General features: G+C 45.1%; 2 protein-coding genes across 2 annotated transcripts in view; both read right to left on the bottom strand.

Moving 5' to 3' along the window:
* Positions 1-1431, bottom strand: part of LOC136629133 (zinc finger protein 665-like) — a 94375-nt gene extending 92944 nt beyond the window's left edge. Inside the window, exons 1-2 of the mRNA XM_066605279.1 lie at positions 1327-1431; positions 1121-1244 (exon numbers count right to left, since the gene is read on the bottom strand). Coding sequence (XP_066461376.1) covers positions 1121-1244; positions 1327-1350 — 148 coding nt within the window. The 5' untranslated portion in view covers positions 1351-1431. The remainder of the gene's footprint in view (positions 1-1120; positions 1245-1326) is intronic.
* The window catches only part of LOC136629099 (zinc finger protein 420-like), a 174240-nt gene that overhangs the window by 32758 nt on the left and 126154 nt on the right, over positions 1-15328 (bottom strand). The window lies entirely within an intron of this gene.

The following is a 15328-nucleotide window of genomic DNA, read 5'->3' as shown; positions in this document are numbered from 1 at the left end:
GTGTAATGTACATGCTCCTGTACTGTATGTGTACTGTGGATGTAGCAGAGCTGTATGTGTGTAATGTACACGCTCCTGTACTGTATGTGTATTGTGGATGTAGTAGAGCTGTATGTGTGTAATGTACATGCTCCTGTACTGTATGTGTACTGTGGATGTAGCAGAGCTGTATGTGTGTAATGTACACGCTCCTGTACTGTATGTGTATTGAGGATGTAGCAGAGCTGTATGTGTGTAATGTACACGCTCCTGTACTGTATGTGTATTGTGGATGTAGCAGAGCTGTATGTGTGTAATGTACACACTCCTGTACTGTATGTGTATTGTGGATCCAGCAGAGGGGGTTACCAGTGGGAGATGATGTACAAGTGAATGCAGAGTAAGTAGACAGAGGACATCACTGCTACAATAGGTCAGGAATGCAGGGGTCCAGTGTCACAGTGAACTCCCAGTGCACAGAGATGGCAGGAGTGAGCGTACACATGTGCAGGAGGATATATACCAGTTTGTGGTCCTCCAGCATCACTGAATATCAAAACAAGCATTTATTAGAACTTCTGGCTACAAACATAGGACCGCCATCCAAAGAGAAGGTCCATGTGGGCACTTCATCAGTGCTGGAGGACTACATGGGGCTCATTCCGACGGGCGTTCTGTTGTTCCCCTCCCATCACCTTTATTGTGGCAGATTATAATACTATTATAATAAAATATTAACCCTCTGTCTACCCTACAACACCAAACCGTGACACTACTCTGGGGAAGTTAGTGACATTAGTAGAATTCTTTTTCCTTATTTTCTATTGTCTGAGGTCGAGGTGCGTCCGATACTCAGGTGTGTCTTATAGTCCAAAAATAGGGCTATAAGACAGCGGCCGTCTGCCGTGAAGTCGCTGACTTGCGTCGCTGTTAGACTGGGATACTTACATATCAGTGATTAGTAAATGTATAATGCTGATCTGTAGGCCTTCTGATACACTGACAACAATTGTGTAATGTGTGGCTCCACTAATCCAACTAGCACAGTTTTTTGCCTGGATGACACCCATTTCCTCCCTATATGCGCCTGGGGCACATGCCCCACTCTTTCAGCTACAATCCTGCGAAACATGTCCATTACCTGGTGATGGGAGCAGCTGGTGGGTCTCCATCATGGCGTTCTTGTAAAGATCCTTGTGTCCTTCTAAATACTTCCACTCCTCCATGGAGAAATAAACAGCGACATCCTGACACCTTATAGGAACCTGACAACACAATATACAGTCATTACCCAGAAGCCTCCAGTGCTGTTACTGTATAATGCCCCAGCATTCCCTGCAGCGTCACCTCTCCAGTCAGCAGCTCAATCATCTTGTTGGTGAGTTCTAATATTTTCTGTACATTGATGTCCTCATGTATCAGGAGGTGAGGTGGGGGCCCCGTGATTGGGCTCAGGGGTCTTCCCCATCCATCACCCACAGGGGCCCGACAGCCATCACTAGAAGTCTTCTTCACTACTGTGTAATCCTGGATACGGTAAGACATTATTAAATATCACTACAGACATTTCCAGAGTCCATCACCCCTTCAGTGACATCATCTGTTATTACCATAGATAAGTATGCTATAATGTGACATCATCAGACTCTCTACCCTCCCCAGTGACATCATCTGTTATTACCATAGATAAGTATGATATAATGTGACATCATCAGAATCTCTCACCTCCCCAGTAAGCTGGGCGAGTATCTCTAGGGTGAGATTTAATACACTCTCCTCCATCTTGTTTCTGTCCTTTTCCATCTTTGACGAATCAGTCATGTAGGACCTGAATGGAAAGAACATGAACCAATGTAAAAACCACAAGAAACAAAACAAAAATAAATTTACTGGAGATAATAAGGGGAAAGATTTCCAAGTGTTCTCGCATTACTTAAAATTGTTTCACAGCCCCTGTGTCCTTCCTGCTTGCTGCTGACCAGGACATGTGACTGCTGCAGCCAATCACTGGCTATAAATGGTGACTGCAGCAGCCACATGTCCTGGTCAGCAGCAACCAGGAAGGACAGGGTGGTTGTGGAAAAAGTCATGGGAAAACACCTTTAAGGAACCGGTCAGTTCAATTTGTAAGATCCCTTCCAGAGCTAAAAAAACACAGAAGTGGACCCACCATGGGACTGTGAGTGAAATTTAGTTTGGTTCAGGGACATTGGTTCATTCTGATGATCCCTTTAAGGCATTCAGGGAGAAAATCATGCCCTGTTCATGAACCATGAACGACTTAGTAATCTTGTACTTTCCCATAATGTGGAGACACAATTATTTGCCAATTTATCTTAGAAGGCCATTGATAAGGCTAAGACGTTTGTGGCAGATCCAGATTTTCCTGCTAGAGAGAAAACTTTGCAGGAAAACATTGAGAAATATACTTTCTTCATTAAAGAGCGCAAACATTCTCAATTCTATCGAGATCTCCAAGACTTTAAAGAAAGGAGGGCCTACAAAACCACCTACACAAGATCAGAGACTGATATCAGTTCCTCAGAGGGCGACACCTCTGGGGGTGAATCAGGGAGAAAGAACAATTCACAGGCTCCTTTTTTAGCAAGAGGAAAAGGGAGATACACCCAAAGAAATGGAGGGAGGGGTCGGTCACAGTAAGACGTGGGACAGGCTTTCTAGGACAGCCCATCGGGCATTACTTTATGCGGGAACGCAGAGACCCGCAATAGATCACAGGGTTGGTCCTATATCTGCTGTATCAGAACAGGAGTATACTTCTCCTAGCCTCACGGCATCTAGCCCTATATGTAGCTCGGACAAACTTCGAGTTATAAATTTATCTTGCCATACACTCTCAGACATTGAGAGGAGTATTCTGGAGAGGGGCCTGTCCTTTGTCCCGACATGCCATTTCGATAGGTTCGTCTGGACAAAGGACATGGCCCTCTTCTTAAGAAAATTACGGTGGAAGAAATTCTTTTCTCTATCGGACAAAAAATCAGCAACAGAACTAGGTTTGGATCCTAGTGACATGCCAACAGTTAGAGAGCTTGAGGCCCTCGAACTTGCCAGTCAGAAAGAACGGGGAGAGGGTCTCTTTACTGACCTGAAACCAAGCAGTAAAAAAACACCACTTATGGTTCAATCACCTCATATCGACATATTTGAGAAAATCATTTTTAATGAGATCAAGAACGCATCATCTCCAAAACGAAAACAGGGCAATATGTCCTCCACAGAACTGAGAGCCTTGAAGAATTTGGAAACTAATACGGAGGTCATAATCAAGGCATTGGATAAAGGGGGGAATTTGGTTATCATGTCTCGAGACGACTATACCTCCATGTGTACCAGAATTCTGGATGACAAATGGACGTACAGAACTCTGGGGTCGGATCCTACCGAAGTCTTCCATAGATCCTTGAAGACACTCCTGGACCATGCGATAGAAGACAGTTGTATCAGTCGTGATGAATATAACTTTCTTCTACCTCTCCATCCTCAGGTGGCCACCTTCTACTCGCTACCTAAGATACATAAGGGTCTCCATCCTTTGAAGGGAAGACCGATCGTATCAGGGGTGGATAACCTTCTCCAAAATAGTGGCATTTATTTGGACAAACTTTTGCAACCATTTGTCCAATCTCTTTCGTCTTTCGTTCAGGATACCCTTGATGTGCTACGGCACATAGAGGGAATCCATGTCGAAAGTAACACGTTCTTGGCCTGCCTTGACATTGAATCACTGTACAGTTCAATCCTACATGATGTGGACATACGGGCTGTACAGTACTTTCTCAAACAAAGAGGAGGTGAATATGCGAGACACAATGAATTCATCTCTATCTCCTTTCTTGACATTCGCATTACAAGAACACCACAGGGTGAGCTATCCTCGACTCTCTATAGGAAAGAAACAGCAACAAACAGCTTGCTCTCGTGGGACAGTGCGCACCCATATCCCCTCCGGAGGGGCATACTGAAGGGTCAATTCCTGAGGGTGAGAAGGAATTGCTCCTCTGATGAGGATTTTTTGCTGGAGGGCAAGAAACTGGAAAATCGTTTTCTCCAGAGGAGCTATCCCCGGATGGGATAAAACAAGCCTTTGACTTTGCGAAAAGTCAAAATCGTGCACAACTATTGATCCAACAAAAAAAGCCCCGAGATGATACCATTAGGATCATAGGGACTTTTGATGAGGGTGTTCCTTTCATGCGGCAAATACTGTCCAAGTACTGGTACATCCTCAAAGATGACCCGGACCTAAGAGGGTTATTACCTGAGGTTCCATCCATCACCTTTAGAAGAGGAAGAAACCTTAAAGACAGAATTGTCAGGAGCCACCTGGATCCCATTCCATGTACTCTAACGAGGCTAGGATCCCAGCGACCTAAAGGGACGCACCCTTGTAACGACTGTCAGGCCTGTGAATTCATCCGAAAAGGAGATACGTTTCGGAGTGCTGCTACTAAGGTGTCATACACTATACGTGATTTCATAAACTGTAGATCATCCAATTTAGTGTATATGGCCACCTGCGCGTGCCCAAAAGATTACGTCGGTAAAACGACTCAACAGTTTAGAAGGCGGATTTTGGGGCACGTGGGGAATATCAGAAGAGGTGAAAGCACTCCTCTGGCTAACCATATGCGCCAAGTCCATGAGGGCGAGGAATTTAACATCTACTTCCAGGGTATTGAACTAATTCGCATGAATGGCAGGGGAGGTGATATCAACAACAAGGTATTACGGAAAGAAGCACAATGGATTTTTAGGCTAGATACGATGGACCCCAAAGGCCTAAATGAGGTTTTGTCAGTTGCTTCTTATAAATCCCCTTCTCCATCTTAGACCAATCCATTTGATATCCAAATAAAGAATGGTACATCTGGCGCCTCAAATGGATGCCCTGCTTTGGTTGCCAGTTTTTGTTCTAATCCCATCACCGTCGTCTGGTCCATTCTTTATCTTCCAAACCGATTCATGGTATATATTTGTTATTACCCTCCCTGTACTTTTTTTTTTCTTACTCCTTGTCTGCACTATACCAGTATGTTGCAACCATTAACCCCCATGATGGATACTGTTTATTCTACCCCTTATTTTTTGGGGGGTCTGGGGCCCATCGTATATATGTACCATTCCTGCTACGGAGTCCTGTATTATCCATAGGACAAGTGTAGTTAATTGTGGGTACTGTAATGACCATCTAGCGGCCATTTTTGATGCTGGCATGCAATTTTGCTATTTATATAGTCGATATGGTTAAGTCTTCCATCCTTATATGCTTCTCTGTGGTGCATGATTAGGCGATTAGCATTGTTGGCTGCTATGACCACCGCTTTGCCATGTTGCCATTTTGCATAACACCGCTATGTACCGACGTTGCAGCATCATATTGAATCTGCCGCACTACCTTCTGGGCCAGTAGCATCATAGTTACCATGACTACCACCCTTCCAGTGCCGGGGAACATGCGCATCATCACGCGATGACGGCGCCGCTCCTCGAGGATGCCGCATCATAGGAGCGACGCCGTCACGCCTTTGAGCATAGTAGTTGCTATGACTACCACCGCGCTAGGGAGTTGCTTCCCTCAGGCGCCGCTACGTCATTTGAGCGACGCTGTCACTGTATCCGCCTATGTTCATGCACCACCGATCTATCTGTTGCCAGCATCGCCTCATCAGGTAAATAATCCCACAATACTGCAGGTTGTTACTTTTGTATCCCCCATCAAGCAGACATGCCATTTATTGGAATGACACCCTGTGATCCCTTGGACATGTCTGCGGCTTGTTTTCACACAGACCCACCTACAAAAGGATTACTGGAATTGATTGGTGTAGAATGGCTCACACCCCTAATGGGCGTATCTCTTCAGGCCTTATTTAAGAGACATGAGAACATTCCTCATTCATCTCTCTCCAGTCCACCTTCAGGGCCAGAGATACTGCTGCGTCCACCTGTTCTTAGAGAGTTAGTTAGTCATTGTTACTAACCATGCTGGTGTATACTAGTTAGTCCAGAATAATAGGTTATTGACGTTAGAGCATTGTCTCAATTGTTTCTGGATAGGTAGGAAATCTACTAGTTCCTTCATTTAGTAAGTTAGCTGTCATTGGTGCTATTTAGCCAGCTAGCATGCGCTATTACTACCTAAGCCTAATTTCCAACCCTCTAAGGACTTTGAAACCTTAAGGCATTCGTAATCGTTCTATCAGCGGTTTCGTTGCAGGCTGCCAGGCTCAAAGGCCATTTTTTCATGAACCTTCTGATTCTTTTCAGATAAGTTCTTTGTGATCCCTGTCCTAACTGCAATAGTGATGGACTAAAATTCTCACCAGACACCCTGTAAAATTTAAATGGTGAAAGGTAGCCCAACGAAGGGGCTTTTTTTTTTTTTGTAAAAGAATACAGGCTGTATAGTGTGTATATCACTTTTCCTCTCTAAGTGGCTGCGTTGGCCGTACGCTGTGCGCCTCAAATTCACTGCGGACACAGACCGGTGTAAATAATTATGGAATTGCTTGCATACACTTTCTCGCTGAGACCGGTATTGTAAAGCAAACTCCAGCCAGAAAAAAAATTATACAGAAGGCAGCACACAGGCCTAACTGTGCAATAGTGACGGACTACAACTCCCACCAGATACCCTGTAAAATTCAGACGGTCAGAGGTAGCCCTAAGAAGGACAATTGGGGTTCTTGGAGACAGGAACCTACACTACACTACCACTTTCCCTTTCTCAGCAGCACTTTCCCTATACTCTGTATTACAGACTGCAGCCTGAGAACGCTATACCTGTAATGGCCTGCACGCCTGATATTAAAAAAAAATTGTGCAAAACTGCTACCAGCAGCCACAACAGTAATGCACATGGTCTTGTAGACAGGAACCTACACTAGCACTTTCCCTATCTCCTCAGCAGCACTTTCCCTGATCTCTCCCAGTGTGTGTCTGAGGCGAGCCGCGGGCGGGACCGCTTTAAATACTCAGCGGTCACTTGATCTCGCTAGCCACTCACTGCAGGGGGGTGGGATAGGGCGGAACATCACAGGAGGAAGTTGTAATGCTTTCCCTGCATGTCTATTGGCCACTGCCAGCATGTGTCTGAGGCGAGCCGCGGGTAGGACCACTTTAAGTACTCGGCGGTCACCTGATCTCGCCAGCCACTCACTGCTGTTGGCGGACAGAGGGCTGGCACGTCACAGCAGAGAGTGGTAATGCCTTCCTCGCATGTTTATTGGCTAGAAAATGGCGCTAAACATGCAGGGAAGGAAATGGAATTGACTTGAGTACCGCGTGGTGCGCGGCTCGAGTAACGAGCATCTCGAGTACCCTAATACTTGAACGAGCATCAAGCTCGGACGAGTGCCCTCGCTCATCACTAATAAGTAACAATGACGTCACCAAAGACTAATGTGCAACGCGTCATCAATAAAAATCATTTTAATTTAACATTTGAAAACAATTCTAGTAAAACAGAGCTTGTCTTTTAGATCTAGGAATATCATCCGTAGAAGGAATTGTACAAACAGGAACACATTTTACACCTACAGACTGCAAGAGATTTTTCCAGTTGTCACAAAAAACAACTGGAAAACCAACATACCGTTCGTGCAGCTTAAAAGAAACTGCTCTACAGTGGGGATGTACAACTCTAAATGTAAAAGGACGCTATAAGAAAAAAGGCGATCTGCCTAGTCTGATAGAATCAGCATTAAACGAATCGAGTCAATTGGCTAATAGAGTAGGGCTGAGGCTGAGAGGAAAAAAATGATATACAGAAAAATGTTTTATTTATTACTATATACAATTCCCAATTCAGTTCAATTAACCCTTTCCAATCCAATTTCTATCCTGGTTTTCCTAGGGGGCTTACTCTTACGCCAACAGCAGTGAGTGGCTGGCGAGATCAGGTGACCGCCGAGTACTTAAAGTGGTCCTGCCCGCGGCTCGTCTCAGACGCATGCTGGCAGAGGTTAGGGAAAGTGCTGCTGCTTATACAGGGAAAGTGTTAGAGTAGGATCCTGTCCTCAAGAACCCCAACGGTCCTTCTCAGGGCTACTCCTCATCGTGTGCATTACTGTTGTGGCTGGCTGGGAGCAGTAGTGCACCATTTTTAAAAAAAAAATCTATCCCTCTGCAGAGCTTTACAGCCATAGCGCTCTCAGTCTGCAGTGCATTGGGCAGAGTTGAGGGAAAGAGCTGCTTATATAGCGAAAGTGTTTGAGTAGAATCCTGTCTTCAAGAACCCCAACGGTCCTTGAAATGTTACTAGGATCCAGTTATACTTTTGCTACGGAAATGTTACTGGGATCCGCCTATACTCTTGCTACGGAAATGTTACTAGGATCCGCCTATACTCTTGCTACAGAAATGTTACTGGGATCCGCCTATGCTGTTGGTGCACAAAGACTTCCCATCGCGGTGTTTTACCTTTCTGGCACAAATACACTGACTGACTTGGGCAGAAATGTGGGCCGAGGCCGAGGTTCTTGGCGGGGTGAAACTCTGCCATGTTTGGGCACTCAGATTTCTTCCTGTGTAATACCATCTTTGTGCACCCACAGCATAGGCGAGCCCAAGGAACTCAAAGACTTCCCACTGCGGTGTTGAGCTATCTGACACCTACACAGAATGAATTGTGTGGGGACACATGGATTTCCCATTGCTATGTAACTTGTGGCACCTTCGGTCACACAAGGAAGAGGCTGGGACTTAGCCTGACCGTAGGCCCGCTCACGTGCTTCCCACACAGAGTATTGCTGCCTTGTGGAGATGTGTAGAAGTGCTGGCACCTGAGTCCCCTTTATGCCCACATTTGCGGCTCCTGACAATTTTGTGACGGAGGTGACACGGGATTGGAGTGATGATTGTACGTTAATTTATCATCAATTCTCATCATCATTGTGGGCTATCGCCCACACTTTCAAAGGGGGTCACTGCCTGGCCCTGCCGACCCTCTGCAGTGTGTGCCTCTGGTTCCTCCTCATCCAGTACGCATGAGGGTGGTGTGGCTATGAAGCGAGCGTGTGGCATGAGGGAAGCTGAGCGCTGCGCGGGGAAAATTTTGTGTGCGCTGTCGACGCAGTGTCGTGCGGGAAGGGGGGGGGGGGTTGGACAGCAATGCCAGCGTGTAACCCAGGAAAAGAGGCAGTGGTGTCACCCGCAGGCAGTGATTGTTCTTTGTTGCAGATAGTGTGGTGCTTAGCTAAGATGTGCCAGCACATGTGCCTTGCTAATGAGGGTTTGTCCTAAGTAAATTGTTAGGGGGGGGGTGACCACCAGACTCTTGCCCTTATTTTGGCTTAATAGTGGGACCCGGGAGCTTCAGATGCAGCCATGCATGCTGCCCCTGCCGTTCCCTATCCGATTCTGTGGTGTTTCCATGACTTTCTGATGTTTTCAGGTGTTTCACAAGTCATCACCTATGCGGAGCTTCGGTCCCATGCAAAAATGCTCAAGTCGCCCATTGACTTTAATGGGGTTCGCTACTCGAAACGAGCACCTGAGCATTTTGGTGCTCGCTGATCTCTATTACTTGTATTTTGCCTATTTGTATTTTAATACATTTTTGGAAAGTGGGTAACAGCCTAAGAGACTCATTATAGCGCTAAGCGATCGACAACAGGAGCGCGGACGGTTGGAAAATTTTTTTTCATCCTAAGATTGGTTGGCCACGTATAACAGCTTAATAAGTGTAATATTTACTGTTCGTTCTAGAACACTTCATTTGTTCTCAGTTGGTACTTTATTAGTTTAACCCCTTAGTGACCAAGCCTGTTTGCGCCTTAATGGGGTTGTCCCGCGACAGCAAGTTGGGTTCAGCACTTCTGTATGGCCATATCAATGCACTTTGTAATATACATCGTGCATTAAATATTGGCCTTACAGAAGTTATACACTTACCCCCTCCGGCGCTGGCGTCCCCGTCTCCATGGCGACGATGAAGCCTCTTCTCTGGTCGCACGAACAGTCGCACTTGCTCACAGAGGAATCCTCTTCTGTCTCCCTCCGGGCTCACGAGCTGCGTCCTGGCTCCTCCCTCTTCTCCGCGTCATCGTAGCTCCGCCTCCGTCACGTGGTACCGATCAGCCAATGAAGTGGCTGTAATCGGCAGTGGAGCGCAAGACTGGAGAAGAAAATCCACGGTGCACCATTGGAGAAGACCCACGGTGCACCGTGGGAGAAGACCAGCGGCGCCATCTTTGAAAGAAGAAAAGAAGAATCTTCAAAGCTGCAGAACAGGGATGCAGGTAAGCAAATGTTTTTTTTTTTTAAATAACACATGGATTCTTTTTAACTGTGCACAATGTGGGGGTCTGTTGAAAAAAAATGTTTTTGATTTCGGCGCGGGACAACCCTTTTAATGACCAGGCCAAATTTTGCAAATCTGACATGTGTCACTTTAACATGGAAAAACACCAGAAAGGTTTTGCATATCCAAGTGATTCTGACATTGTTTTTTCGCCACATGTTGTACTTCATTTAGGTGGAAAAAATAGACAGATAGAATTTGTGTTTATTTATTAAAAGCGCCAAAATTGGGAAAATTTTGAAAAAATCGTCATTTTTTCACATTTCCAACTGCAATATGTTAAATATGTGCAGGCATAATATAGAAATTTTTGCTAAGATTTATATTTCCACCCGTTTACTTTATTTTCGGTGCACATTGGAAAAACTTTAGTTTTTTTTTAACCATTTAGGAGACCTACAAATTTAACATTACATTTTAGCATTTTGAGGAACACTTTGTTTTCCTACACCAAGCCAAGATTGGAAAGGCTCATGAGTGTCAGAATAATAGATACCCCCCACAAATGACCCCATTTTAAAAACTACACCCCTTAGTGTATTCACTGAGGGGTGTCATGAGTATTTTGACCCCACAGTTTTTTTTCAGGAATTAATTCAATTTAGGTGAGAAAAAGTAAAATTTCATATTTTTACAAATCTGTCATTTTAAAGACATATTTTTTTCCTACAGTTTACATGAAAATGAGGATTTACACCCCAAAATGGATAGCCCTGTTTCTCCCGTGTTCAGAAATATACCCATTGTGGCCCTAGTGTTATATCTGAGTCCACAACGGTGCCCAAAATGAAAGGAGTAGTCAGTGGCTTTCAGAACATAGATTTTGCTTGAAGTCCTTTTAGGACCTATTGCCCACTTGTAGAGTTCTTGAGCGCCCAAAACCATAGAAAACCCCCACGTATGACCCCATTTTGAAAACTAGACACCTTAACGAATTTATCTAGGGGTGTACTATGTATTTTGACCCCACCGTTTTTGAATAAATCCAAGCAAACCAAAATGAAAAAATTAGGATTTTTGTTTTTTTGGCAATTCTGTCATTTTAAAAACAGCTTTTTTTTGTACAGCACACATATGAAGGAAGACTTGTACCCCAAAATGGATACCTCTGTTTGTGTTGTTTTCAGAAATATACCCATTGTGGCCCTAATCTTATGTCCGCATACACAACGGGGCCCAAAATGAAAGGAGTAATCGGTGGCTTTCAGAACATAGATTTTGCTTGAAGTCCTTTTAGGCCCCATTGCCCACTTGTAGAGTTCTTGAGCAGCCAAAACCATAGAGAACCCCCACAAATGACCCCATTTTGAAAACTAGACCCCTTATCGAATTTATCTAGTGGTGTACTGTTTATTTTAACCCTACAATTTTTAAATAGATCTAAGCAAAGCAGTAAGAAAAAATTACAATTTTCATTTTTTGGGCTATTGCGTCAATTTAAAAACAGATTTTTTTGTACAGCAAACCTATAAATGAAGACTTTTACCCCCAAATGGATACCCCTGTTTGTCCCGTGTTCAGAAATATACCCATTGTGGCCCTAATAGACTTAAAGGACACATGGCTAGGCCTACAATGAAAGGAATACCCGTTGGATTTATTCAGGGTACAACTGAATAAATTCCAGGCCCCATTGCCCACTTATAGAGCCATTGAGCAGCCAAAACTATAAAGAACCCCCTCAAATGACCCTATTTTGAAAACTAGACCCCTTATCGAATTCATCTAGGGGTGTACTGCGTATTTTGACCCCACAGTATTTGAATGAATCTAAGCAAAGCAGAAGGAAAAAGTTACGATTTTCAATTTTTTGGGCAATTTTTTTAAATTTAAAAACAGTTTTTTTGTACAGGGTACATAGGAATGAAGACATTCACCCCCAAATGGATACCCCCGTTTGTCCCATGTTCAGAAACATACCCATTGTGGCCCTAATTTACTTACAAGACCCATGGCAAGGCCTATAAAGTAGGGAACACCCGTTGGATTTCAGGCCACAATTGAATAAATTCCAGGCCCCATTGCTTATTTGTGCGGAATAAAATTGACACCTTATAAAAATCCCCCCCCCCCCCCCCCCCCCCGCCGCCCCCTTTTCGGCATTCACAAATCTTAGATAAAAGTAATAATGTGAACTGTGTGGTATTTCCGAAGACAGGGGTAATTACGGAGGCTGGTTGGAATGGGCCCATGGGGCAATAAAACCGGTATCCCCCCTCCTGTCATGCTTTTTGGGGGTCATTTCTTGACCTCAGTGGCGGGTATGGGGTGTAAAAAGTGGTGTTCCGTGAGTCTCCGTAAGCTTGATGAGGTGCGGTGGTCTCACATAGAAGGCGCTCAACAAGCTGCTCCTGGAACTGCATGAAGGCGAACGTTCCCGGGGCTTCTTGTAAAATACGTATCACAGGTAGCGGTCTGAATAATGCCGGGCTCACGCAGCCGTAGGCGGAATCCGCTTGCGGAGGCCCGCAGCGGATCCCAGCTGTGAGCCCGGCTGTGACCCTGTGTACGGCTGCGTAATGTACTGCGCATAACTGCGTACTTACACGGGCGGTCATGCGCAGTACACCTTTTTTTTGTTTGTATTTCCCGCAGCGTCGCTTAGCGATGACCCGGGTACCCGCAGCCTGTACACAACGTAGTTGCGTATGGGCTGCGGGTATATCCGCGACCACGGAGCACAATAGGCTCTATGTTGCGGATATCCGCGGTAAAATAGAACCTGCTGCGTTCTCTTTTCTGCGAGTGGATTACACAATTCAAACCCGCTAATGTGATTGATCTGCGTATTAGCGCGAATCAGATGCATGCGGAATCCATAATTCCTATCCGGTCATGTGAGACCGGCGTAAGGTAGATCGCTACCTTTTTTTTACGTGACCGGGGACCGCTCACCGAGGCCACCTGTCACTGCTCCAGGCTCTCTGCGCATGTGTCCGGCATTTTGCCGGCGGTCGCATGTGCAGAATTCGGGAAGGTTCACGAAGGAGGATTGCATCGGGGTTCAAACACACAGGCCTCTGGTAAAAAGTTTCATCTCCTCTCACCGATCGCATCGGTGAGGGGAGATGAAACTTCAATTATTTTTTTTTACTTTTACGTGATCGCCATTATTGTATAATGGCAAACACGTGACCAGGAACCGCTCACCGCGGCCCTCCGTGAAATCTCCAGGCTCTTGGCTACGTTTTGTAGCCAGCAACAGGGAAAATTTAAATTATCCTGGCAATCCACAGCTTTTGCGCATGCGTCCGCCATTTTTGCAACGGGCGTGTGCGCAGAAGCTGGGGTAAGGTCCGTGGATAAATCCGGGGACCTTATGTACAGACTTTCATCCTCACTCATGGATATGATCCGTGAGGGGAGATGAAACGTACGCTTTTTGAACTTATTTTTAATTTTTTTTTTTTTTTACTTTTTACACTTTTTTTTTACTTGAAATGATCACTGTTATCCATTGGATAAGTGATCACACGCTGGGTGACATCCCTCTGCTCCTGGCTACACATGGCAGCCAGGAGCAGAGGGATTTTGAATTTCCCGGGTCTCGAGCCCCTCTGTGCACGCGCCTGATGTCAATCATCGGGCACGCATGTGCAGAAGGGGACTTCGGGTACCGGGACAACGGGACTTCGGGGAGGCGTTCACTCCTGACCTCGGAGGATGCCTTAGAGCCTCTATTTCTTTTATGAGAAAAGCTCCCGCACGAGAGGGAGAACTCTTGGCAGAACAATGTCAGTTACTGGAGAGAGGATTCATTACCAACCCTGTGGATGATAATAGGAATCGATGGCTGCAGATTGGGAGGGATTACTTGCTATACTTGAGCTATTTCGTGTGCCTGCAGAAAAATGTAGAGTAAAATGCGCCGACACATGCAAAAACGCCTGCGTAAACTAATCCGCCTGTGTGAAGCCCCCTTAGTCTATAAAAGTTACTCTTTCGTCCATAAAAATGTTATTCCAAATGCTGAATAGACGCCGTTATGATCGGTGGGGTCCGCTCAGCACTGTTTGGGTCCTGTATGTGCTGGATCTTTCAGCTCCAACATTTTCTGTGTTTGACTTCAAGGTCAGAGCTAAATAATGAAAAATTACAGGTATAACAGGTCCACCTGCCTGAAAAAACTTAGTAAAATTGCAGCATTTTAGCTAAAAGCACTGATGTGTGAAACCTCCATTATGTAAATTAGTAATAAATTCTATAAACTAATGGGTCGCAGCAACGGATATTTAATTTTTGCCCTATACCAGAGTATATAATATATATATTCAACATATACCTTGCTTACACCAGATGATCAGCTTCCACTCCCCTGCAATCAACCACTGCCAGCCAGACCAGTCATGTGATTGACAGCCTGCAGGTATGAAGAATAACTGCAGCCCCTAGTGGAAGGGAGGACCGTACACTGCGGGAGTCTGCAGTGTGGAATTGGCTGTAGGCTGCCTTGGATAATGGTTCCTCCTCTACCTGAGCATCACCCGGAGCCAAACCGCTGCCTGCCGTGGTAAGATAGTGCATGAGGCCACCTTGGCTACGGGCCGGGTCGCAATCGTGACTCTTACTGATACGCCAGTGAACAGGAGCACCTTACAACCCTAAGATGGAGAACCCAAGTGCAGAACTCTATAGCCGATTGTAGCTAAGACTCTCCTCAGGTTGTTCCAAGAAACTCCAGAAAGAAGCTCAGCATCATATTGTCCAATTTTTTTGGACATTTATCTGAGAAAAAATCTCCCTAGATCTGTAATTGGTGAAATGATCCCGTACCTTTCCAAATGATGCACAATTTATCAGGGAACCATCCTACATAACTCCAGCCAAGCAGTTGTGGCCCTTTTAAAACACAAGCGTGACTCTTTGTAACATTTCCAATACCTGAATGGCAGAAGCGAGTAAACACATTAACTCCATACAGAGTTTGCGAGATACGAAAAGATATTGACAACTCATATGCTAAACAGTGAAAAGGGATTCTCTAAGGAAAAAGAGAAAACAAATGAATAAACTAAATAGTGG

The sequence above is a fragment of the Eleutherodactylus coqui genome, chromosome 5 (genome assembly GCF_035609145.1).
Source record: "Eleutherodactylus coqui strain aEleCoq1 chromosome 5, aEleCoq1.hap1, whole genome shotgun sequence".
NCBI classification, from domain to species: domain Eukaryota; kingdom Metazoa; phylum Chordata; class Amphibia; order Anura; family Eleutherodactylidae; genus Eleutherodactylus; species Eleutherodactylus coqui.
Note: the sequence above shows the minus strand (reverse complement) of the source record. Positions and strands in the feature narration are given on the sequence as shown.